The following is a 26,417-nucleotide window of genomic DNA, read 5'->3' as shown; positions in this document are numbered from 1 at the left end:
GGTGATGATCTCCATAGTTCTTGGGTTGAGGCTCTCAAGCACCCTTGGGGTGGTGCTCTCATACATCCTTGGGTTACTGCTGTCAGACATCCTTTGGGTTGGTACTATCAGACATTCTTTGGATCATGCTCTCCTGCACCCCTGGGTTGGTGCTCTCATGAACCCTTGGGTTGGTACCCTCATACGTTGCTGCTCTCATTCATCTTTGGGTAGCTGCTACCAGACGTCCTTTGGGTTGATGCTCTGCAGCACCCTTGGGTTGGGGCTCTCATACACCCTTAGAATTCTCATGCTCTCGTGGGTTGAGACTTTCATACACTCTTGGGTTGAGACTCTCATACACCCTTGGGTTGGGGCTCCCATACACCTTTGGGTTGGGGCCCTCACACACTCTTGGGTTGGGGCTCTCCACAGTATTTGGGTTGGTGCTCTCGTACATCCTTGGGTTGCTGCTGTCCGATGTTGTTAGGGTTGATGCTCTCAAGCACCCTTGGGTTGGTACTCTCCACAGTTTTTGGCTGATGCTCTCATACACCCTTGGGTTTGTGCTCTCATACGCCCTTGGGTTGGTGCTCTCATATACCCTTATGGTGGTGATCTCCATAGTTCTTGGGTTGAGGCTATCAAGCACCCTTGGGGTGGTGCTCTCATACATCCTTGGGTTGCTGCAGTCAGACGTCCTTTGGGTTGGTACTATCAGACATTCTTTGGGTCATGCTCTGCTGCACCCCTGGGTTGGTGCTGTCATAAACCCTTGGGTTGGTACCCTCATACGTTGCTGCTCTCATTCATCTTTGGGTAGCTGCTACCAGACGTCCTTTGGGTTGATGCTCTCCAGCACCCTTGGGTTGGGGCTGTCATACGCCCTTGGGTTGAAGTTCTCAGGCTAGTGCTCTCATATACCCTTCGGTTGGAGCTCTCCATAGTTCTTGGGTTGGGGCGCTCTTTACCCTTGGGTTGGTGTCTCATACACCCATGGGGTGGTGCTCTGCACATTTCTTGGGTTGCTGCTCTCATATTCCCTTGGGCAGGTGCTCTCATACACGCTTGGGGTGGTGATCTCTACAGTTCTTGTGTTGAGGTTCTCAAGCATACTTGGGGTGGTGCTCTCATACATCCTTGGGATGCTGCTATCAGACGTCCTTTGGGTTGGTACTATCAGACATTCTTTGGGTTCATGCTCTCCTGCAACCCTCGGTTGGTGCTCTCATATACCAATGGGTGGGGCTTGCCACAGTTCTTGGGTTGGGGCTCTCCACAGTTCTTTGGTTGGTACTCTCATACATTGCTGCTCTCTAACATCCCTGGGTATCTGCTGCCAGATGTCTTTTGGGTTGATGCTCTCCGGCACCCTTGAGTTGAGGACCTCATGCACCCTTGGGGTGGTGATCTCCACAATACTCGGGTTGAGGATCTCAAGGACCCTTGGGGTGGTGCTCTCATACATCGGGTTGTTGCTGTCAGATGTCCTTTGGGTTGGTACTATCAGACATTCTTTAGGTTCATGCTGTCCTTGACCCCTGGGCTGGTGCTCTTATGCACCCTTGGAAAGTGCTCTACACAGTTATATCTGTTGGAGCTTTCATACACCCATGGAATGGTGCTCTCTAGAGTTCTTGGGTTGGTGCTCTCATACACCCTTGGGTTGGTGCTCTCCACAGGTCTTGGGTTGCTGCTCTCATACATCCTTGGGTTGCTGCTGTTGGATGTCCTTAGGGTTGATGCTCCCAGGCACCCTTGAGTTGGTGCTCTCCACAGTTTTTGGCTGATGCTCTCATACACCCTTGGGTTGGTGCTCTCATACACCCTTGGGGTGGTGATCTCCAGAGTTCTTGGGTTGAGGCTCTCAAGCACCCTTGCGGTGGTGCTCTCATACACCCTTGGAGGTGGGACTCTCCGAGGTTCTTCGGTTGGTGCTGTCATACACCCTTGGGTTGGGGTTCTCTACAGTTCTTGGGCTAGTGCTCTCATACACACTCGTGTTGGTGCTCTCATGCACCCTTGGGGTAGTGCTCTCATACAACCATGGGTTGGTGCTCTCCACAGTTCTTGGGTTGGTGCTCTCATTCATCTTTTGGTTGGTACTCTCATACACCCTTGGATAGGGGCTCTCCACAGTTACTGGGTTGATGCTGTCATACACCCTTGGGGTGGGGCTCTCCACAGTTCTTGGGTTGGTGATCTTGTACACCCTTGAGTTAGGGCTCTCGACCCTTCCAGGGTTGGTGCTCTCATACACCCTTGGGTTGGTGCTCTCATACACCCTTGGGGTGGGGGCTTTCCACAGTTCCATGGTTGAAGCTCTCATACACCCTTGAGTTGGGGCTCTCCAAAGTTCTTGGGTTGGAGCCCTCATGCACCCTTGGGGTGGTGCACCTCACAGTTCTTGGGTTGGTGCTCTCAAACAGCTGTGGGATGGAGTTCTCCACAGTTCTTGGACTGGGGCTCTCATACATCTTTGGGTTTGGGGCTCTTGTGTACCCTTGGGTTGGAGCTCTCCACAGTTTTGGGTTGGTGCTTTTATATATACCCTTGGGTTGGGGCTTTCATACACCATTGGGTCAGTGCTTTCCACAGTCCTTGGGGTGGGCTCTCATACACCCTTGGTACTCTCATACTCTCTTGGGTTGAGACTCTCATACATTCTTGGGTTGAGCTCTCATACATCCTTGGGTTGGTGCTATCAACAATTCTTGGATTGGTGCTCTTATCCTCCTTGGTGTGTGCTCTCCACAGTTCTTGGATTGGTGCTCTCATGCACTCTTGGGGTGGTGCTCTCCACAGTTATTGGGTAGGGGCTCTCCGCAGTTCTTGGGTTGGGGCTCTCATGCACCCTTGCGGTGGTGATCTCCACAATTCTCGGGTTGAGGATCTCAAGGACCCTTGGGGTGGTGCTCTCATACATCGGGTTGTTGCTGTCAGATGTCCTTTGGGTTGGTACTATCAGACATTCTTTAGGTTCATGCTGTCCTTGACCCCTGGGCTGGTGCTCTTATACACCCTTGGAAAGTGCTCTACACAGTTATATCTGTTGGAGCTTTCATACACCCATGGAATGGTGCTCTCTAGAGTTCTTGGGTTGGTGCTCTCATACACCCTTGGGTTGGTGCTCTCCACAGTTCTTGGGTTGCTGCTCTCATACATCCTTGGGTTGCTGCTGTTGGATGTCCTTAGGGTTGATGCTCCCAGGCACCCTTGAGTTGGTGCTCTCCACAGTTTTTGGCTGATGCTCTCATACACCCTTGGGTTGGTGCTCTCATACACCCTTGGGGTGGTGATCTCCAGAATTCTTGGGTTGAGGCTCTCAAGCACCCTTGCGGTGGTGCTCTCATACACCCTTGGAGGTGGGACTCTCCGAGGTTCTTCGGTTGGTGCTGTCATACACCCTTGGGTTGGGGTTCTCTACAGTTCTTGGGCTAGTGCTCTCATACACACTCGTGTTGGTGCTCTCATACACCCTTGGGTTGGTGCTCTCATGCACCCTTGGGGTAGTGCTCTCATACAACCATGGGTTGGTGCTCTCCACAGTTCTTGGGTTGGTGCTCTCATTCATCTTTTGGTTGGTGCTCTCATACACCCTTGGATTGGGGCTCCCCACAGTTACTGGGTTGATGCTGTCATACACCCTTGGGGTGGGGCTCTCCACAGTTCTTGGGTTGGTGATCTTGTACACCCTTGAGTTAGGGCTCTCGACCCTTCCAGGGTTGGTGCTCTCATACACCCTTGGGTTGGTGCTCTCATACACCCTTGGGTGGGGGCTTTCCACAGTTCCATGGTTGAAGCTCTCATACACCCTTGGGTTGGGGCTCTCCAAAGTTCTTGGGTTGGAGCCCTCATGCACCCTTGGGGTGGGGCACTTCACAGTTCTTGGGTTGGTGCTCTCAAACAGCTGTGGGATGGAGTTCTCCACAGTTCTTGGACTGGGGCTCTCATACATCTTTGGGTTGGGGCTCTTGTGTACCCTTGGGTTGGAGCTCTCCACAGTTTTGGGTTGGTGCTTTTATATATACCCTTGGGTTGGGGCTTTCATACACCATTGGGTCAGTGCTTTCCACAGTCCTTGGGGTGGGCTCTCATACACCCTTGGTACTCTCATACTCTCTTGGGTTGAGACTCTCATACATTCTTGGGTTGAGCTCTCATACATCCTTGGGTTGGTGCTATCAACAATTCTTGGATTGGTGCTCTCATCCTCCTTGGTGTGTGCTCTCCACAGTTCTTGGATTGGTGCTCTCATACACTCTTGGGGTGGTGCTCTCCACAGTTATTGGGTAGGGGCTCTCCGCAGTTCTTGGGTTGGGGCTCTCATGCACCCTTGGGGTGGTGATCTCCACAATTCTCGGGTTGAGGATCTCAAGGACCCTTGGGGTGGTGCTCTCATACATCGGGTTGTTGCTGTCAGATGTCCTTTGGGTTGGTACTATCAGACATTCTTTAGGTTCATGCTGTCCTTGACCCCTGGGCTGGTGCTCTTATACACCCTTGGAAAGTGCTCTACACACTTATATCTGTTGGAGCTTTCATACACCCATGGAATGGTGCTCTCTAGAGTTCTTGGGTTGGTGCTCTCATACACTCTTGGGTTGGTGCTCTCCACAGTTCTTGGGTTGCTGCTCTCATACATCCTTGGGTTGCTGCTGTTGGATGTCCTTAGGGTTGATGCTCCCAGGCACCCTTGAGTTGGTGCTCTCCACAGTTTTTGGCTGATGCTCTCATACTCCCTTGGGTTGGTGCTCTCATACACCCTTGGGGTGGTGATCTCCAGAGTTCTTGGGTTGAGGCTCTCAAGCACCCTTGCGGTGGTGCTCTCATACACCCTTGGAGGTGGGACTCTCCGAGGTTCTTCGGTTGGTGCTGTCATACACCCTTGGGTTGGGGTTCTCTACAGTTCTTGGGCTAGTGCTCTCATACACACTCGTGTTGGTGCTCTCATACACCCTTGGGTTGGTGCTCTCATGCACCCTTGGGGTAGTGCTCTCATACAACCATGGGTTGGTGCTCTCCACAGTTCTTGGGTTGGTGCTCTCATTCATCTTTTGGTTGGTGCTCTCATATACCCTTGGATTGGGGCTCTCCACAGTTACTGGGTTGATGCTGTCATACACCCTTGGGGTGGGGCTCTCCACAGTTCTTGGGTTGGTGATCTTGTACACCCTTGAGTTAGGGCTCTCGACCCTTCCAGGGTTGGTGCTCTCATACACCCTTGGGTTGGTGCTCTCATACACCCTTGGGTGGGGGCTTTCCACAGTTCCATGGTTGAAGCTCTCATACACCCTTGGGTTGGGGCTCTCCAAAGTTCTTGGGTTGGAGCCCTCATGCACCCTTGGGGTGGTGCTCTCCACAGTTATTGGGTAGGGGCTCTCCGCAGTTCTTGGGTTGGGGCTCTCATACGCCCTTGGGTTGGGGCTCTCATACGCCCTTGGGTTGGTGCTCTCATACACCCTGGGGTTTGAGCTCCCCTAAACCCTTGGGTTGGTGCTCTCATACACCCTTGGGTTTGAGCTCCCCTACACCCTTGGGTTGGAGCTCTCACATACCCTTGGGTTGGTGCTCTCCACAGTTCTTGAGTTGTTGATCTCATACATCCTTGGATTGCTGCTGTCGGATGTCCTTATGGTTGATGCTCTCAGGCACCCTTGGGTTGGTGCTCTCCACAGTTTTTGGCTGATGCTCTTATATACCCTTGGGTTGGTGCTCTCATACACCCTTGGGGTGGTGATCTCCAGAGTTCTTGGGTTGAAGCTCTCAAGCACCCTTGCAGTGGTGCTCTCATACACCCTTGGAGGTGGGACTCTCCAAGGTTCTTGGGTTGGTGCTGTCATACACCCTTGGGTTGGGGTTCTCCACAGTTCTTGGGCTAGTGCTCTCATACACACTTGGGTTGGTGCTCTCATACACCCTTGGGTTAGTGCTCTCATACAACCATGGGTTGGTGCTCTCCACAGTTCTTGGGTTGGTGCTGTCATACACCTTTTGGTTGGTGCTCTCATACACCCTTTGATTAGGGCTGTCCACTGTTACTGGGTTGATGTTGTCATACACCCTTGGGGTGGGGGCTCTCCACAGTTTTTGGGTTGGTGATCTTGTACACCCTTGGGTTGGGGCTCCCGACCCTTCCAGAGTTGGTGCTCTTATACACCCTTGGGTTGGTGCTCTCATACACCCTTGGGGTGAGGACCCTCCACAGTTCCATGGCTGAAGCTCTCATACACCCTTGGGTTGAGGCTTACCACAGTTCTTGGGTTGGGGCTCTCATACATCCTTTGGGTTGGGGCTCTCATGCACCCTTGGGGTGGTGCACTTCACAGTTCTTGGGTTGGTGCTCTCATACACCTGTGGGATGGAGTTCTCCACAGTTCTTGGGTTGGGGCTTTCATACACTTTTGGGCTGGGGCTCTTGTGTACCCTTGGGTTGGGGCTCTACACTGTTTTGGGTTGGCGCTCCCATACACCCTTGGGACTCTCATACTCTCTTGAGTTGAGACTCTCATACACACTTGGGTTTGGGCTCCCTTACACCTTTGGGTTGGGGCTCTCATACATCCTTGGGTTGGTGCTTTCCAGTTCTTGAGTTTGTGCTCTCATACATTTTTGGGTTGCTGCTGTCAGATGTCCTTAGGGTTGATGCTCTCAAGCACCCTTGGGTTGGTGCTCTCCACACTTTTTGGCTGATGCTCTCATACACCCTTAGGGTGGTGATCTCCATAGTTCTTTAGTTGAGGCCATCAAGCACCCTTGGGGTGGTGTTCTCATACATCCTTGGGATGCTGCTGTCAGAAGCCCTTTGGGTTGGTACTATCAGACATTCTTTGAGTTCATGCTCTCCAGCACCCCTGGGTTGGTACTCTCATAAACCCTTGGGTTGGTACCCTCATACGTTGCTGCTCTCATTCATCTTTGGGTAGATGCTACCAGACGTCCTTGGGTTGATGCTCTTCAGCACCCTTGGGTTGGGGCTCATACACCCTTGGGACTCTCATACTCTCTTGCGTTGAGACTCTCATACACTCTTGGGTTGAGCTCTCATACACTCTTGGGTTGAGCTCTCATACACCCTTGGGTTGGTGCTCTCCACAGTTCTTGGGTTAGTGCTCTCATACATCCTTGGGTTGCTGCTGTCAGATGTCCTTAGGGTTGATGCTCTCAAGCACACTTGGGTTGGTGCTCTCCACATTTTTTAGCTGATGCTCTCATACACCCTCTGGTTGGTGCCCTCATACACCCTTAGGGTGGTGATGATCTCCATAGTTCTTGGGTTGAGGCTCTCAAGCACCCTTGGGGTGGTGCTCTCATACATCCTTGGGTTACTGCTGTCAGACATCCTTTGGGTTGGTACTATCAGACATTCTTTGGATCATGCTCTCCTGCACCCCTGGGTTGGTGCTCTCATGAACCCTTGGGTTGGTACCCTCATACGTTGCTGCTCTCATTCATCTTTGGGTAGCTGCTACCAGACGTCCTTTGGGTTGATGCTCTGCAGCACCCTTGGGTTGGGGCTCTCATACACCCTTAGGATTCTCATGCTCTAGTGGGTTGAGACTTTCATACACTCTTGGGTTGAGACTCTCATACACCCTTGGGTTGGGGCTCCCATACACCTTTGGGTTGGGGCCCTCACACACTCTTGGGTTGGGGCTCTCCACAGTAGTTGGGTTGGTACTCTCGTACATCCTTGGGTTGCTGCTGTCCGATGTTGTTAGGGTTGATGCTCTCAAGCACCCTTGGGTTGGTACTCTCCAGTTTTTGGCTGATGCTCTCATACACCCTTGGATTTGTGCTCTCATACACCCTTGGGTTGGTGCTCTCATATACCCTTAGGGTAGTGATCTCCATAGTTCTTGGGTTGAGGCTCTCAAGCACCCTTGGGGTGGTGCTCTCATACATCCTTGGGTTGCTGCAGTCAGACACCCTTTGGGTTCGTACTATCAGACATTCTTTGGGTCATGCTCTGCTGCACCCCTGGGTTGGTGCTCTCATGAACCCTTGGGTTGGTACCCTCATACGTTGCTGCTCTCATTCATCTTTGGGTAGCTGCTACCAGACGTCCTTTGGGTTGATGCTCTCCAGCACCCTTGGGTTGGGGCTGTCATACGCCCTTAGGTTGGAGTTCTCAGGCTAGTGCTCTCATATACCCTTCGGTTGGAGCTCTCCATAGTTCTTGGGTTGGGGCGCTCTATACCCTTGGGTTGGTGTCTCATACACCCATGGGGTGGTGCTCTGCACATTTCTTGGGTTGCTGCTCTCATATACCCTTGGTTTGGTGCTGTCATACACTTTTGGGTTGGTGCTCTCATACACCCTTGGGTCGGTGGTCTCCACAGTCCTTGGGTTGGTGCTCTCATACATCCTTGGTTGCTGCTGACATGTCCTTAGGGTTAATGCTGTCCAGCACCCTTGGGTTGGTGCTCTCATACACTCTTTTAGTGGTACTCTCCACCCATCCAGGGTTGGTGCTGTCAAACGTCCATAGGATGGTGCTTTCAGAGGGCTTTGGACTGAAGTTCTAATAGATCATGAGGTCGCACATCCCACTGGTGGTCTAATGGTTCTCAGGGTGGTGCTGTTAGCCACTTACGGGGAAGGTCACAGAGCTGCGTTTTCAACGGCTAATAAGGATTATGTGGAAAGGACAGAGCACATGATGTTCTCATGCTGTGTTTGCTTCCTTGCAGCTCACCAAGCGCTGGAAGGACAGTGACCGGGACGACCTTCTCGATGACTTCGGCTCAGAAATCGAGGATGACCTGCACTTGCGGAAAGTGAAATCCCCCTCACCTTCTCAGGTACAACAGTGAGTTCTGGTCTGGCTGGGTCATTGTGGTAAGGCTGCTCCACGCTCGCCATGGCCCGTCTATTAGACATATCTGCTACACGCCCCCCCAATAGTACGGTCATCTCTCATTTATTGGGCAGTTTCTGAAAGCACCAAGATATCAACCGATGTGACAGAGTCATATCTCATCCATTGGACACAACTGCTGTGAACTCCCCAGATGGTATGGGGATACCTCATTTATAGGACACCTGCCACAGGCCCCCTAGATCTCATCGCATGTAGTATGGTCATACCTCATCCATTGGGCGCAGACTAAAAATTAAATTAGTGTTCTCAGATCGATTCGCGAGAGCCGTGCAGGTGCATCAAACAATATAGTATGGAAGATGTGTGGCTTCAGTTGAATTTAGAAAAGCTCCAACCTCTCTATTAAAATAAAAAATATATATATTTTTTTATATTTGCTAGGAAATTAAATAAAATGTTTAAATATGTGTGTGTTTGTTTGACGAATGCTTGTTTCAGTATTTGTTGGATATTGTTTTGGGGTTCAAATAATTAAAAACACTTTGGCCAGGGTTCCCTACTTCGAGTTCATGACTCAGTGGGGGTCCCCAGATTCCAACAGTGACTCATTAGTGGTCCCTCGGTCCCAGTAATGAATAAGTGGGGGTCCCTGAATTCCAACAAAGATTCCGTGGGGGTCCTCGGGTTCCAGTAATGATTAAGTGGGGGTCCCCAAATTCCAACAAAGATTCTGTGAGGGTCCCCGGGTTCCAGTAATGATTAAGTGGGGGTCTACGGAAGGAGATAGGTTACAAACCCTGGCCCTAGATCTCACCCAATGTGGTACATTATATCTCATTTACTGGGGACGCCTGCTGCAAGCCCTCCAGACATCACGCGATATGGTGGGGGCATGTCTCAACCATTGGGTGCACCTGCTCGCAGCCCCTAGATTTCACCGCACATGATGTGGTTGTTAAGATGCAGGGACTCTGAGACACGGGGGCCTCTCTTGAGTTCACGGACCGATCAACCTCCAAGAGCGCATGTCTCCATCCTCGACGAGAAGCAGGAAGGGACCAACCAGTGCATAAGCAAAGAGACATGGTTTATTCCAGAATAAACCTCACAGTGATGGCCAAACCAATGCTTCTGAGTCAGGTGTGAATACAGGACCATCAAGGGAAGCTGGAAACACCCCCATGAAGAGCCTTCTATGACGCCAAGTGCGCTCCACTCACCGCAGAGCACCGGGGCTACCCAGATGGGTCCTTGGGTTGTCATGGCTAGGGGGGTTCATGGCTAGGGGGGGGGGGGCGTGGCTGGGGGGGGCATGGCTGTGGGGGCATGGCTAGGGGGTTCATGGCTAGGATCAGTGGTCAGGCTGCCACGCCCCTCCCCTCCACATGAGACAGGTGCATTCTAACCAGGTGCCCACCTTATGCTGGACCCGCGGTTAAAAGAACACATTAAAGCAGTCCTGCGATGCGTGAGGAGTGAGTTGGGCGCTACAGGTGACAGTCTTTGTTCGGAGGTGTTTATGAGAGAGTGAGATTTCTGTCCACGCTTTGCCCTTGCTGGATCTGTGTCGACAGTGAGGGGTTCCTCGAGGAAGGAAGGCGCCTGAGCCATCCCAGGAGCCCCTGTGTGTGTTGGTTTCCATGCCCTTCTCGTGGCACGAGGCGCCCTCCTCCCCCAGGACTCAGAAGTGGTAATTGCTGTCGCGGCCTTCACCCGCCGCCCTCTGGGTCCCCGGGGACCGCGCGCCCAGAAGCCCCGGCGCAGCTCAGCGCTGACATCTCCTTGGAAAGAGCCGGTTTCATCCGCGGATAATTGCGCGGGGCGCGCAGCCCTGGGATGAGCTTCCCCGAGGGCCTGCGCCTGTCAGGAGCACTGAGGGCCGAGGAAACAGGGGCTGTGGTGGGAGCCCGAGGCAGGGGGCAGAGGGGGTGTGAGGGGTACGGGCTGGCACTGATAAATGACACAGAGACACAAACAGAGTAACGCGAGACAGGCACAGGGGAGTGACAGACACTGAAAAACTGAGTAACGAGAGACAGGCACAGGACACTGACACGGAGACTGAAGCAATCAGAGTAAGGAAAGACAGGCGCAGAGGACTGATACAGAGACACTGAAACAATCAGAATAAGGAGAGACAGGCACAGGGGAGTGACACAGAGACACTGAAACAAACAGAATAACGAGAGACAGGTAGGCCCTCCGAAATGACAGAGACACAAACAAACAGTGAGAAGAGACAGGGAACTGATAGAGACACTGAAAGAAACAGAGTAACAAGAGACAGGCACAGGACACTGACACAGAGACTGAAGCAATCAGAGTAAGGAGAGACAGGCGCAGGGGAGTGACACAGAGACACTGAAACAAACAGAATAACGAGAGACAGGCAGGCGCTGCTAAATGACACCGAGACACAAACAAACAGAGTAACGAGAGGCAGACTGCTAAATGACACAAAGACACCGAAACAAACAGAGTAACAAGAGACAGGCACAGGACACTGACACAGAGACTGAAATAATCAGAGTAAGGAGAGACAGGCGCAGGGGAGTGACACAGAGACACTGAAACAAACAGAATAACGAGAGACAGGCAGGCGCTGCTAAATGACACAGAGACACAAACAAACAGAGTAACAAGGGACAGGCACAGGACACTGACACAGAGACTGAAACAATCAGAGTAAGGAGAGACAGGCGCAGTGGACTGACAGACACTGAAACAAAGAGAGTAACGAGAGACAGGCACAGGGAACTGACACAGAGACACTGACACCGAGTAAGGGGAGACGGGCACCAGGAACCGTGAGACACGATGATACGGTGCTCGGTCAGACAGACAGAGGGCACTGACAGAGGCACGCCGGTGTGGGATCAGGGGTCCCGCTCCTCTGCCGCACCCCGGACACCCACACATCAGGACTAATGTGGACCCGGTGGTTTGCCTGAGGGTCCCCGGATGAAAACCAGACTATGCACCTGACTGCAGGCGGCAGCGTGTCCTGCAGCAAAGGAGTTCCGAGCAGCTGCTGACGTAAGCACCGGAGGGGGGGGGGGGGGGGGGGGTGCCTCTGCTAACACAGAGTCCTCGAGCCTCACATCACTTCTTTATGTGAATATGATGTTTGTACGATCTAGAGGACCAGCAATGTCCGGGCCACGCGCCCTGAAAGGCTTCTCCGGCAGAAAGACCTTAAAGGGCTGAAGAAGCACAGGGTAGGGGAACCAGAGGACCTGGCTTCTCCCTGCGAGGGGGTGCGCTCCGTGCTTCATGTACCAGGAGACTGCGCCTTCAGCAGTAAGTCAAAAGACGGGGTGCATGGAAGGACGAAAAAGAAGGAGGGGTATGTGGTAGTGGGGAGCTGGACCATTAACCCCAGGTTCCTGCCTGATCCACCTGCAAGCCTTGGGGTTCAAGGATACTCCCCCCCCCCCCCCCACTCCACACAAACAGGGGAAGGATGATTTCAGACATGTGGAGAGTCCTTTTTGCTTTTTTCACTCAGACACTGAGAGGCTGAGAAGTAAAGATTCCCTCAGGATGCTCCTGCTTAAATTGACCAATCTGCCAAACCTTCGCCTGTGGTTCAAGAAACCCTGACCCCTAAAGAAGGGCAGGTTCTATCAGTCATTGGGGAGAGGTCACTTATTGAGAAATGTTTGGAGAGACATGAAGGTGATGTCCAGCAGAGACATTGCCATCACTAAATGTGTCTTCTTCTCAGAGGACTGCTCATTCCCATCAAATGCTCTCACAACTTTGTCTTGCAACTGTGAAAGATCTGATGAAGCTGGAGCGACATTAGACCCTAGGAGCGGGAGGTCTTGTGCTCCCCACCCAGGCAAGGCTGAGACGGTGTCTGTGGCCCTTGTATGCCACCGATGTTTGAGAATAGCAAGGTACTTCAAGTAGGGTGGCCGCATGGGATTGTACCAGTACCAGAAGGTGCAGGCAGATCCCTGCGTGCTATCAAGAAACATGATGGAAACACTCACGAGTGTCGATGGTGGAGGAAAATTGAAATATTTTTTTGTGGATTTTCTAGACTTTCCTCAACACAAAATTGTGGAAGGAGGAACGTTCCCAAGAAGCAGGACCTGGGACTTTAAAACACCCTGGACCGAGGAAGGTGCCACAACGTACAGCTTCCAGGGATCTGCAACGGGCTTCTTACTGAGCTGTGCAGCGACGTTTGCGGATCATGTGCCAACGATCCTTGATGTGGCACCATGAGAGGGCACCACTTACCCACCTTTAAGCACCCAGTGGCGTTCAACCTACTCCTCTGGCTCTCATGGTTGGCCACTTTGCCTAGTTTTCGTAACCAGAGCCAGATGTACCTACATGGCACCATCTCCACCTCTCCCCAGGCTTTGCTGCTGCATTTAATGCCCTGATGTGACCCTTTCCTGGTCCATGGGGGCAATGTCCTGTTATGAACCTTGAAGTACAGTCTCCAAGTAGCCAGGATCAATAAATCAATCTGGATTTATAAAGCACGACAAATCACCCATGAGGATCTCAAGGGTTTGATTGGCTGATTGCCTCTGAGAGGATGGCTAAGACCCGCTTGTGAAGAGCCTTGGTCCTCCTTAGCCCTCTCTTTGGGTACCGAACAGCAAACTTTGAGTTCATGGCTCTCTTCCAGACTCAGAAGACTTTATTCCAAGCCACACTGATGATGCCACCCTGTCCCATACTTTGTGTCCACCTGATGAGGTCATCACTAGGTCTTCTCCATCAAGCGGCCCGCCGTGCAGTAAGAAGAACATGTCTGCGTTACGATGCTTTATGACGTGTTCCTTTGAAGCTGTACCCTGCACCCTGGCACTCAATAGCCTTGTCTGGCATGGAATGCAGGGATGGCGACTTGTCTTGGCAGCTACACCATCCGGGCTGGTCTTGCGTGTTGGATGTGTTACTTGCCAGTAAGTCTCTCTCTTGTGGTCATGCATCTTGTCAGCGGCGAAAAGGAACTGTGGACCCAAAGCCCACAGGTGCAGGTTACTAGAGTCGTCCTTTGATCACCCGCAGATTAATATTGTGCAGGGAAAAAGGGCGGGAAAAACTGTGTGGCACCTGCTTTTTTGCCCTACATCCACAGGGACTACACTTTACTCAGGTGAGTGCCTTAAGGATGCCCGCTGCCAACCAGAAGCGGACCGTGGCAGTAGCAAGGCGGTAGAAGCCTGTTATATGTCAAGTTGGGGTTCACCGGAGTACAGCACCGCTAGAGGGTGACATGCGGAGGTGCGTGAAGCCGCTGTGCAAGTCGCTTGACTGCCATATCATTTCAAGGTATGGTAAGTGCTTCAAGGGCCGATACGAGCCTGAACCTGTGTGCAGAGGCGCCTTTCATCGGGGTGAACAATATAGGGGTCAGCTGGAGTATATCCAGCATGCTCCCGCAAGGTGTGAGCCCGGAGTAGACAACACACCTGGGGCTGAGAAGCAGGGTCCTGCTAGCACAGAGCGGTGTGGAGCAAGGCTCCCAACCATGCCCTCCTCCTGCCTCGTTGGACATCTCTGCTACCAGAGTGGTAAGGTGGCAAATGAAAGAGAAGAAGGACAAAGAGCGGGTCGGAGGCTCTCTCTCAGTAAATGTGGCAGCCATATTTGACGGTGGGGTGTTAGTGGCCTGGCGCCAAGTGGGTACAGTATGGGGGTGGAAGGCAGAAGTATATTAAACCATTATCCGCTGCCCAGAAGATAATAATGTGGAATTTGATAAAGAGCAAGATAGTGCATGTGAAATGGTGAAGAGCTGAAGAGGACCTGGAGATGAACGAAGGGGCGATGATAATGCGGGAGGGGCACTACAATGGACACCACAGTCGAAAGACACTAGAGGCGTTATTTAGAGTTTGACGGAAGGGGGTTACTCCATCACAAATGCGACGGATATCCTGTCCGCCGTATTACAGTTCTATTATAACCTATAGAGATCGTAATACGGTGGAAGGGATATCTGTCACGTTTGTGACTGAGTAACCTGTCCCATTCGCTAAACTGTAAATCAGGCCTTAATTGTTTTGCAGCTTTCAGATACCGGGTCCAAGTTTGACACTTTGTGGTGGTATTGTGCACAGAGGTGTAAATTTAAGGACTGACAAGTGCAAGCAACAAGAGATCAATACATTGACAGCATGTGCAATCCTACGGCGTCAAAAGGAGTTATTGTGCGTGAAAGAAGTATTGGATGAGGCCACAAGCGTTGCCCAAAGCACCAAGAACACATCAAAGTATCGGAAGGAGTTAAGATATAAAAGCAGTAAGAGCGAGGGTGAGGAAGGGGCTGGAGTGAATGTCTTGAACTGCTGTGAATCAGCCTTTAGTAAAGGTTCTTAGCAAGAGATGCGTTGGTTTCAGCCCTTAGGCTGCTCCCCCTTTCCAAAGTGAGCTTCCCTGTGGGGCTTCCTATGAAGAAGCATGGCGTGATGTGGGTGAGGCTTCCTCTTCCAAAAAGATTGGTCTTTTGCTAGGGATTCCCAAGCCCAACTAGGGAATGGACGACCTTTAGGGGTCACCGCTGCGACCCCTGCTCACTGCCTGCAACCTCTGGCACTGTCTTTGCAAACCCTGGCCTCAAAGGTGCCAAAATCAGTGCATGGAACACAGGGGCAGCTCTTCCTTATGGACTTCGGTTGGGGCCTCCACTTTCCAGGTTTTCTATAAAAAAAAGAATTTACAAAAATATTGAGTAATATTATTCTCTATCTGTGCAATAAAAATGGAGTACAATTGCTGGAATTTGACCCTATCTGGCAGCTAATGTAAGTAAAAAAATGCTTTCAAATATGTGCGTTATGCATGCTTGCGGGTGAGTGTGTTTATGTGAGAGTTTGTGAATGTGTGAGTCACAGTAAACGTCAAATGCTATGTGATGTCACTACTGCTACCCCTGGCATTTTGGTGAATTGATGCCCATGAAGTAGGGTCCTGATGATTTACAACCACTGATGGGTAAAACCCGATTCTGCAGCTACCGCGCCCTTGTGTGTTTTTCTAGTGTTTTGGGAGGGCCTGCGTCGGCTTACCTCCCCCCACCTGTGTGTTTAGGGCTCCTGCACCAGCAGCACTTTAGTAGCATTCTGCAAATGACCCAGTACCTGAATCTGGGTAGCTTAACCCCGACTGCATCACCGTAGAGGGATCTTCACACCATAGCCGTAGGTGCCGGATGCATGGATCCGACAAGTGTCAGCCAGTGTCCTACCGCCTGTCACACGTGTACGCAGCTGAAGCATCTCCACTCTGCCCCTCCCCTTGTTGAATACTGCCCCCGCTTCTTACCTGCACCCACGGATGCTTACATCGTGGACTTCAGTGCTGAGCAGGTGGGATGGTAACGTCACTAGGCGCCTAGAAGCAGCCCTGCTAAGTTACCCAGGTCAGTGCGTGATGTGCTGCTCCAGTACAGGGGGTATATTTACTAAGATTTTACACCATGTTTGCATCTCAAAATTGACGCAAAATCTTTTTTTCCTTTTTATTTTCAAATGCAAAACTTGTTTTGTGCTGGAAGTACCCTAAAAGTAACAGAAAACAGCACAGAGCACTGCTTTGCATTACTTAGTGCCAAGTGAGCGTTACATGGGTGGTACATGGGTGTTCACATGGAACAACCCATACCTTTTGACACAAAGCATATCTGCACACAATAGTAGGGTTTTGTGCCAAAAGTTAAAGCAGGCGTTAGGAGAAATTTTACCATTTCTCCTTTCTTTACCGACTGCATGCGTGCAGCACTGTGCAGCACGCATACAACATAAGAAAAGTTCTAATGTGTCTATGCATAGTGTTTTATACTAGAAGGGGACCCTTCCAGTACAAAACCTACGCTAGACTCATGCACAGGGGTGTGTGTGGCGCATTGCAGCTAAAATCAGCGGTACGGATAGGGGAAAAGAGAGCCATATTTCTGTAAATATGGTGCTGTCCTTCTCTCTCCTCATGCAGCGTGCTGCACAATTTTCACTGCTGCGCTGCGTGATTATTGGGTAAATCTGGGCACAGGCTTTTACTTTGAATTCTGGGACCTGGGGTTTTATTTATTCCATTATAAAATAGGACTACAAGTACCAGACGTCAAAGAAAAAAAAACCTGGACTGGAGCAGCACCTGACGCATGGACCTGGGAAACTTGGCAGCAATGAAGAAAGTCGGGGGTTTGCAGGGGGTCCAGGAAGGGGCGCGGTCCACATTACCAAGAGACAGGACCACCTCTCTCCATCTCTAGTGACTCTTTATTCCAGGCCTTCTCTGACCCCCGGACCCTCTCCTAAATTACCAGTTCTCCCCCTCCCTCCGTCTCCTCATCCTGTCTTTGCCTGATACTGGTGACATCAGGTGCATCCCCCTCTCGTTTCCAGAGCCCGGCTCTGCAGGGATACGAGCTGTCCCTGGCTGACACTGTTTGTGAGGCCTCCCCGGGCACTGAGGTGCCTTCCAGTGGTGCCTGTGAGGGGGGCTTGCTTTCACCCTCCCCACCTCCGGCTCATTAGTCTTCTGGCTTGGATGCTGCTTGTGAACAGCTGCACATCTGCTTGTGATGCTTCGTGTGTGAGCCCCGCTTGTCAGGGCAGAGATGCTGCTATCTTTAGCTCTGCAGAGAGAAGCTCAGTCTGTTGTTCTTGGGCACTTGCAGCTCCCGCCCCCCGCATCCCCGTCTTCCTTTTATGAGAAGATAATGGAGTGATGGGGCGGTGGAGACTGCGGCGTGAAGGTAGGCACGGGCCAGCAGCGCCCTCTGGCGGCGACAAGGTGAATACTGCACTATCTTGGACCTCTTTCCACCGGTCCAAGATATCTAGGACTTTCTTTCATAAATTTGTTTTGTTTTTATACTTTTTGATTTGAGACTCTTCTTTTTTCTCTTTGTTTCCTTCCAGTCTTCTTTGTTTCTTTCAACTCTTTACTGTACTTTATTTTGATTCGTTTTTATGGATTTGTTTTAAAAATCAACAAAGATGTTGAACTAAAAAAAACATTGTACGAAGGAGAGGAGTGTGGAGCCTGCCCAGTGGTCAGCCAGAAACTGTAAAAAGCCATGTAGAGGAAGGCTTAAAAGAGATGAATGCTAGAAACGTTTCCCTGTTGTAACCATGTGCTGTTCTGTCTCCTTCCCAGGGGGAGATGCAGGCGGACAAGGAGGCGGCCGAGGCGATGAGGGCGCTGAGCAACAGCCAGGAGCTGGACAGCGGGGTGGGCCGCACCGACGAGAGCACCCGCAACGAGGAGAGCTCGGAGCACGACATCCTGGGCGACGACCAGACCAGCAACAGCAACACCAACGCCACCAACACGCCGGGGAGCGCCCGCCGCTTCCGTGCCAAGGGCGACGCCCTGCAGAGCCGGGACTTCCACTACAGCATGGACTCCCTGCTGGCGGCCGACGGCCTGGCAGACATGCCCGGACTGACGGACGAGGAGTACGAGCGCTACCGCGAGCTGCTGGAGATCAAGTGCCACCTGGAGAACGGCAACGACCTGGGGCCACTCTTCGCCCGCGGCCGCGCCCTGGACGTCAACCGCAACGAGAGCCTGGGCCACGAGGTGGCCATGCTGGAGGAGGAACTCCGGCACCTGGAGTTCAAGTGCAGGAACATCCTGCGGGCGCAGAAGATGCAGCAGCTGCGGGAGCGCTGCATGAAGGCCTGGCTGCTGGAGGAGGAGGGCCTCTACGACTTGGGGGGCACGGGAGACCCCCAGAAGCACGAGCTCTCCGACATCACCGAGCTGCCGGAGCGCTCCGACAAGGACACCACCAGCGCCTACAACACGGGGGAGAGCTGCCGCAGCACCCCGCTGGTGGGCGAGCCCCTGCGCCTCGCCAACGCGGTGCTGCGCCAAGGCGTGGCGCCCCCTGACAGCAACTACAACCTGAACCGGCCCCCCCAGATGCTGCCACTGCCCTACCCCGCCAGCCCCGAGGGCAGCCCCGCCAAGTTCCGCTCCCTCGCCTGCGAGGGGCCGAGGCCCTCCGAGGAAAGGGGCCGCCGCAGCTCCAAGGTGGCCCATGGCGCGGGCGCACGGGAAGGGAGCCCCTACCTGTCCCGGCGCCAGCGCGCAGGCCACGGGCACCTGGGGGAGCGCTACCAGAGCTGCGTGCAGCTGCACCACCGGCCCTCGCTCGAAGACCTGTGCCCGGACCCCCTGGCGGCCAAGGCCGCCCCCCAGCCCCAGCCCGAGCCCCGCATGGAGTGGAAGGTGAAGGTGCGCAGCGATGGCACGCGTTATGTGGCCAAGAGGCCCGTGCGCGACCGGCTGCTGAAGGCCCGGGCCATGAAGATCAAGGAGGAGCGCAGCGGCATGACCACCGACGACGACGCGGTGAGTGAGATGAAGATGGGCCGCTACTGGAGCAAGGAGGAGCGCAAGCGGCACCTGGTGCGCGCCCGGGAGCAGCGCAAGCGCAGGGAGTTCATGATGCAGAGCCGCCTGGACTGCCTCCGGGAGCAGCAGGGCGCCGGGCCCGAGCTCAGCATCATAGCGCTCAGCCACCGCAAGACCATGAAGAAGCGCAACAGGAAGATCCTGGACAACTGGATCACCATCCAGGAGATGCTGGCGCACGGCGCGCGCTCGGCCGACGGCAAGAGGATCTACAACCCCCTGCTCTCCGTGACCACGGTGTAGGCCTCGCCGCTGCTCCAGGAAGCTCCGGGCTCGGCCAAGGTGGACAGACCGCTCACCTCACTCCACTGGGCCATCAGTCTCTGGAAGAGTTCAGAGGCTCGACCGTGCGGATTCCCAGCCCGAGGCCTATCTGCCACTGCCTTCTCTGCTAGGTCCCTTGGCCCCTCAGCCTCAACAGAACATATCAAGTTGCCAAAGTCTACTTGAGGATGAGGAGCACATTTTGGGAGGGAGGGGGGGGGCCCGCCGCCCTCCTTTTGTCGACCTACAACAAAACCAGCAGTGCGTCCCTCTGGTGACCTTCTACGCCATTTTGAATGTTTTTAGGCGTCTGGACCGAGTGCTTTGAGTGGCACGGAAGGCACCGTGGGCCGCCACTGAAGTCAGCGTATTCTTGCGTGCGTTGGGGTAGGAGCTGTGCCTCTGGTGAGAGGGCTGTCTGAAGCAGCTTTTGGGGAAGCCAGATGGCTCCTGTAAGTGGAATGTCCAACCACCGACCACGTTCAAAGTTTAAAAGAAAAGGAACACTGCTACATATCATGAGCACAATGTATGTGGCGGGGTCCGCTGGAGGGGGTCTGCTGCCACAACGGTGACGCGAGGGAGGCGCCTTTGCATTCTCACTGTTGGTCCTCTCCACCGCCAGAGCCTGCAGTCTAGAAGCACACCCCTTGAATGTCCGTGCCCGACCCAAAGCACACAACTGCCCTGCAGTCCTGGATAGACGTCCTGTGTATTGCATCGAGGTGGGCAGTAGCTACAAGTAGGGCTGGGGGTGCGTCTCAACCAAGCCCACTGCCAACCAAGAACCTTCTCGTCCTTCTTATCCCTTTTTTTGTCCTTTTGTGCTTGCGATGTTTGTCCATTTTTTGGGGGGGATCCCATTGACATGGCAGTGTCACTAAGGGGGTGTGGCAAGAGAACAATTATAAGAGAGAAGGGGAGAGGGAGGACTGAGAGTTTTTAAAAAGTGCCAAACTTCCTTGTAGCTTTGGGCTACCCCAAAGATCTCCAAGGCACCCTGTCTAGGCCTGGTCTGTCCCCTTGGTGGTGTCCAACCGCAGTGTCAACGGCTCTCCCTGCCCTCACCTCGTAGTGCCCACAGCTCTGTGGCTTACAGTAGACGTTTGCTTCCATCCACGCCGCCTGTACCCTATGTCGTATTATCAAGCTGGACTGCCTGTTAGATGCCATCTAGGGCTGGTGGGTATGAGAACATGTTGCACCAGGTCACTCATCAAACCCTTTCCACCTCTACCTTACCCCTTCATTGCTGCCCTCGGAGACGCAGGGAAGCCCTCACTGGCAATCCTGTATTTTAATAAAGATGTTACCTCGAAGAAATGCTCGGCAGCTTGCATTCCGGAATGTCATGCTGAGAGAGAAAGAGAGCGCATGTGTGAGGTTGCATGAATGTTTGCGCACATGCGCGCACTAAGAATACCCAGCAAAGATTGACAAACACCCTGGAAGTGTGCGAACCACTTGAGCGAAAAGGAAGTCTTGACAAATCAAAGAATAAATTCAGTGCCTATTCCAAAAAAGTCACCACAAACACCATGTGTGGGTTAAATCCAGGAGTTATTCCTGGGCCGGTCTGTGACATCAGACACACAGGTGAGCACATCATGAAGTATTTCTAATGCAGGATGGACAAGGCAGATCAAGACATGAGATTCGGGTAAGCGTCAGCCGCATCCCATGGAAAAGAGAGGTACAGATATAGAAAAAACATCCGAAAGTGGGCAGGGAGGGAGGGCTCTGGAAGAGCACTGGGCCAAGCAGCTCATCGTGGTTATGGACATGGCAGCTGTACACGTGCAGAGGCCCGGGGAGCCAGGAGTTGTATACATGTTTGTACAGTTGTATAGGGGTTTGTATAGATTTTCCATACAAAGCACCAAATACACCTTTAAGGTTTGCAGGTGTTGAGTTAATAAGAGTAAATTCATGCCTCCCTCTGTGCAGTTACCACTTTGAATTTTGTGTCCCACAATATTGGGATCTCTTGCTATTTTGGCTTCGATATTCCCCACCACAGCCCTTCCTCAGCAACCAGAGATGACAGGAGCCTGGTAAGTTGTATGTCTTATGGTCTTATTTAGTTTGGTGGATGGGAGACTTCATCACAAACGTGGCAGATATCGCACCCGCCACATTACAAGTGCATTTTAACGTTGTGGTCCTTTATAACTGTATGTGTGCAGTGCCCAGCGTTCACGAGCCATAGGACACTTGGTGACAGCATTCACCCACTGTGCACCATGCATGTCACCATACACAGCAGAAGCACACAAAGTAAGCACACATGCAATTATACATCCAACAAAAGACGTAGCAAAGGACGTCATTGCAATGAGGTTGTAACCTCCAATAGCACTATGTAGCAGGCTAATCGAAATAACCAATGAAATGGGTAAATCACTTTCGCCAGAGAGGGCCAAACACCCATTGCGTCAGGTTTGAGCACAGCCCCACTTTAGACAATCCACATGGCACATATGCTGCAGCCTACCCCCATAAAAGGGCAATTTTCATGTGCCACCAGCAATGGCATGTGCACTGTCATGTATGTGAAATGTACATGTGGTCAGATGAACCATTAGATGAACCAATCAACCCTCACGGTGCCCATGAATTCACGAGAGGAAGCCGGTGCTGTAGGTGAGAGCTGTTGTTCAATTACTCAAGTGGAACCAGGGACTTCAAGGTGTTCACACTGACAGATGAGCACTATGCTGTGTGTTAAGGAAACGAGCACTGGCGGTGAACCTTTAACACACTCATTGTTACAGACATCACAGTCTCACAACCCGTAGGGCACTGACGATGAACCCTTTAACACTCATTGTCATAGGCAAAGTAGCTTCGCAAGCCATAGGGAGCTGACGATGAACCCTTTAACACACTCATTGTCACAGTCTCACAACTCATAGGGCGCTGATGTTGAACCCTTTAACACACTCATTGTTACAGACATCACAGTCTCACAACCCGTAGGGCACTGACGATGAACCCTTTAACACTCATTGTCATAGGCAAAGTAGCTTCACAAGCCATAGGGAGCTGACGATGAACCCTTTAACACACTCATTGTCACAGTCTCACAACTCATAGGGCGCTGATGTTGAACCCTTTAACACACTCATTGTTACAGACATCACAGTCTCACAACCCGTAGGGCACTGACGATGAACCCTTTAACACTCATTGTCATAGGCAAAGTAGCTTCGCAAGCCATAAGGCGCTGACGACGAACCCTTTAACACACTCATTGTCACAGTCTCACAACTCATAGGGCGCTGATGTTGAACCCTTTAACACACTCATTGTTACAGACATCACAGTCTCACAACCCGTAGGGCACTGACGATGAACCCTTTAACACTCATTGTCATAGGCAAAGTAGAAGCTTCGCAAGCCATAAGGCGCTGACGACGAACCCTTTAACACACTCATTGTCACAGTCTCACAACTCATAGGGCGCTGATGTTGAACCCTTTAACACACTCATTGTTACAGACATCACAGTCTCACAACCCGTAGGGCACTGACGATGAACCCTTTAACACTCATTGTCATAGGCAAAGTAGCTTCACAAGCCATAGGGAGCTGACGATGAACCCTTTAACACACTCATTGTCACAGTCTCATAACTCATAGGGCGCTGATGTTGAACCCTTTAACACACTCATTGTTACAGACATCACAGTCTCACAACCCGTAGGGCACTGACGATGAACCCTTTAACACTCATTGTCATAGGCAAAGTAGCTTCACAAGCCTTAGGGCGCTGACGATGAACCCTTTGACACACTCATTGTCACAAAGCACCTTCGCAAGCCATAGGGTGCCGACAGTGGACCCTTTAACACACTCATTGTCACAGTCTCACAACTCATAGGGCGCTGATGTTGAACCCTTTAACACACTCATTGTTGCAGACATCACAGTCTCACAACCCGTAGGGCACTGACGATTAACCCTTTAACACTCATTGTCATAGGCAAAGTAGCTTCACAAGCCGTAGGGAGCTGACGATGAAACTTTTAACACACTCATTGTCACAGGCAAAGTAGCTTCACAAGCCATAGGGCGCTGACGATGAACCCTTTAACACGCTCATTGTTGCAGACATCACAGTCTCACAACCCGTAGGGCACTGACGATGAACCCTTTAACACTCATTGTCATAGGCAAAGTAGCTTCGCAAACCATAAAGCGCTGACGACGAACCCTTTAACACACTCATTGTCACAGGCAAAGTAGCTTCACAAGCCATAGGGAGCTGACGATGAACCCTTTAACACTCTCATTGTCACAGGCAAAGTAGCTTCACAAACCATAGGGAGCCGATGGTGAACCCTTTAACACACTCATTGTTACAGACATCACAGTCTCACAACCCGTAGGGCACTGACGATGAACCCTTTAACACTCATTGTCATAGGCAAAGTAGCTTCGCAAACCATAAGGCGCTGACGACGAACCCTTTAACACACTCATTGTCACAGTCTCACAACTCATAGGGCGCTGATGTTGAACCCTTTAACACACTCATTGTTACAGACATCACAGTCTCACAACCCGTAGGGCACTGACGATGAACCCTTTAACACTCATTGTCATAGGCAAAGTAGCTTCACAAGCCGTAGGGAGCTGACGATGAACCTTTTAACACACTCATTGTCACAGGCAAAGTAGCTTCACAAGCCATAGGGCGCTGACGATGAACCCTTTAACACTCTCATTGTCACAGGCAAAGTAGCTTCACAAGCCGTAGGGAGCTGACAGTGAACCTGTAACACTCTCATTATCACAGTCTCACAACCCATAGGGAGCTGACGATGAACATTTTAACACTCTCATTGTCACAGGCAAAGTACCTTCGCAAGCCTTAGGGCGCTGACGATGAACCCTTTGACACACTCATTGTCACAAAGCACCTTCGCAAGCCATAGGGTGCCGACAGTGGACCCTTTAACACACTCATTGTCACAAAATACCTTCGCAAGCCATAGGGAGCTGACGATGAACCCTTTAACACACTCATTGTCACAGGCAAAGTAGCTTCACAAGCCGTAGGGAGCTGACGATGAACCCTTAGCACTCTCATTGTCACAGGCAAAGTAGCTTCACAAACCATAGGGAGCCGATGGTGAACCCTTTAACACACTCATTGTTACAGACATCACAGCCTCACGAGCCATAGGATGCTGACGATGAACCCTTTAACACACTCATTGTTACAGATATCACAGTCTCACAACCTATAGGGCGCTGATGATTAACCTTTTATCACACCCATTGTTACAGACATCACAGTCTCACAACCCATAGGGCGCTGACGGTGAACCCTTTAACACACCCATTGTTACAGACATCACAGTCTCACAATCCATAGGGCGCTGACGATGAACCCGTTAACACACTCATTGCCACAGACAAAGCAGATTGGCAAGCCACAGGGAGCTGAGGATGAACACTTTAACACACTTGTCATAACAAACATTGAATATTCTCACGTCACTAGGACATACTGGTGACATGGGGAGTTACCTCTAAAACACACCTGTCTCAGAAGTTAAGAGGTCACCAGCAATATGGAGACCTGGTGGGACACACCCCATCCACCCACAGGATTTCTAGTTAAAAAGAATTTGTTTTAGAGAGCGTGAAGTAATCAACTTTTGAACTCGATATCCAACGTGGATGTAACTGCTGTCCACAGACCACATTAGTGAGAGTGTGCAATGGGATGTGGTCCAGTTGCTGAGAGGATGAGGCAGGGTAGGCCCTCCCTCCTGGGCTGTTTGAGCTCTTCAAGAAACTCCATGCATGTGAGGCCAAGCACTTCCTGTTGTAGTGGGTTTTATCCTGGACAGTGCGTATAAGAGTAGGATCTTGCTCTATGTAGATGACATCCTCCTGTACCTAGCAGGGCCCTGGAGTCCTTCACCAGCTCCTACACAGGGAGTCAAACCCTACTCCAGTTTTTGGATTAACTCTGGGTCATTCCTCCTTATCTTTTTGACGGGTGGAGGTAGGACTGCTCACTGAAAAGGGCCACTAACAAATAACATCTTCTGGCCAGTTTCTGATAATTCCAAAACAGCAACACTGCACTCCTTGCCTTCCTTGTATACCTTGTTTCTGTCCCGGAGAACTGACTACCCTTGCTCCAGGAGGGTTTGCTTAGCATCACACAGGTGTATACAGCGGGTCTACTTTAGGGAGCAGCAGTTTTCTGATGGTCTTCCCACCCAAGCATTGTCCCAGTCCAGCGTTGCTCCCGCAAACATCCAACACACCTTCTTCTGCCATCACTGGGCTCAGACTGGACATCCGGAAGTATATAGTAGTCTAGTAGTAGTAGGAGTATAGTATATTGTAGGCAATAAAAAACACGTCACCTCACATCATAATTCCAATCTCACAAAACAGCATCAAAGTCATATATCTGGGCTATCTAGCCAAAAGAACAGTACTTTGATGAACCACAACATACATACATACACACTAGTAAACACAGGGCTAAAACATGCATCTTAACTTGCAAACCATCACGTTATAAGACACAAACCTTTGCATCACAATAAACAAACCATCGTATCATAAGAAACAAACCATCGTATCATAAAAAACAAACCATCGCATCTTAAGAAACAAACACATCACATTATAAGAAATAAACTAGCTCTTCATAAGAAGCAAACCATTGCATCACAAGAAACAAGCCATCGCTTATAGATATGGGATCTTTGGTTGGCAGTCAGGTTACCACATGTCCACGCAAGGACCCTCACTCTAGTCAAGGTAAAGGAGGATCACCCTCATTTAACTGCGCTCACCCCCTTGGTAGCTTGGCACGAGCAGGCAGGCTTAACTTCAGAAGCAAGGTGTAAAGTATTTGTACCAACACACAGTAACTCAGTGAAAACACCACAAAATGACAACACAGGTTTAGAAAAAT

The 26,417-nt window shown here is 51.5% G+C and overlaps 1 protein-coding gene across 2 annotated transcripts in view; it reads left to right on the top strand.

Annotated features, from left to right (window-relative positions):
* Window positions 1–20,780, top strand: part of PDZD4 (PDZ domain containing 4) — a 297,010-nt gene extending 276,230 nt beyond the window's left edge. For both annotated transcript variants that reach the window (XM_069209426.1, XM_069209427.1), the window contains 2 exons: window positions 8,673–8,783; window positions 17,936–20,780. In XM_069209426.1, the coding sequence (XP_069065527.1) occupies window positions 8,673–8,783; window positions 17,936–19,444 (1,620 nt within the window). In that variant the 3' untranslated portion in view covers window positions 19,445–20,780. The remainder of the gene's footprint in view (window positions 1–8,672; window positions 8,784–17,935) is intronic.
* Window positions 20,781–26,417: the final 5,637 nt, after the last annotated feature.

Source organism: Pleurodeles waltl, chromosome 10 (genome assembly GCF_031143425.1).
Source record: "Pleurodeles waltl isolate 20211129_DDA chromosome 10, aPleWal1.hap1.20221129, whole genome shotgun sequence".
In the NCBI taxonomy this organism is placed as follows: Eukaryota; Metazoa; Chordata; class Amphibia; order Caudata; family Salamandridae; genus Pleurodeles; species Pleurodeles waltl.
This window is presented reverse-complemented; position numbering and strand designations above follow the sequence as displayed.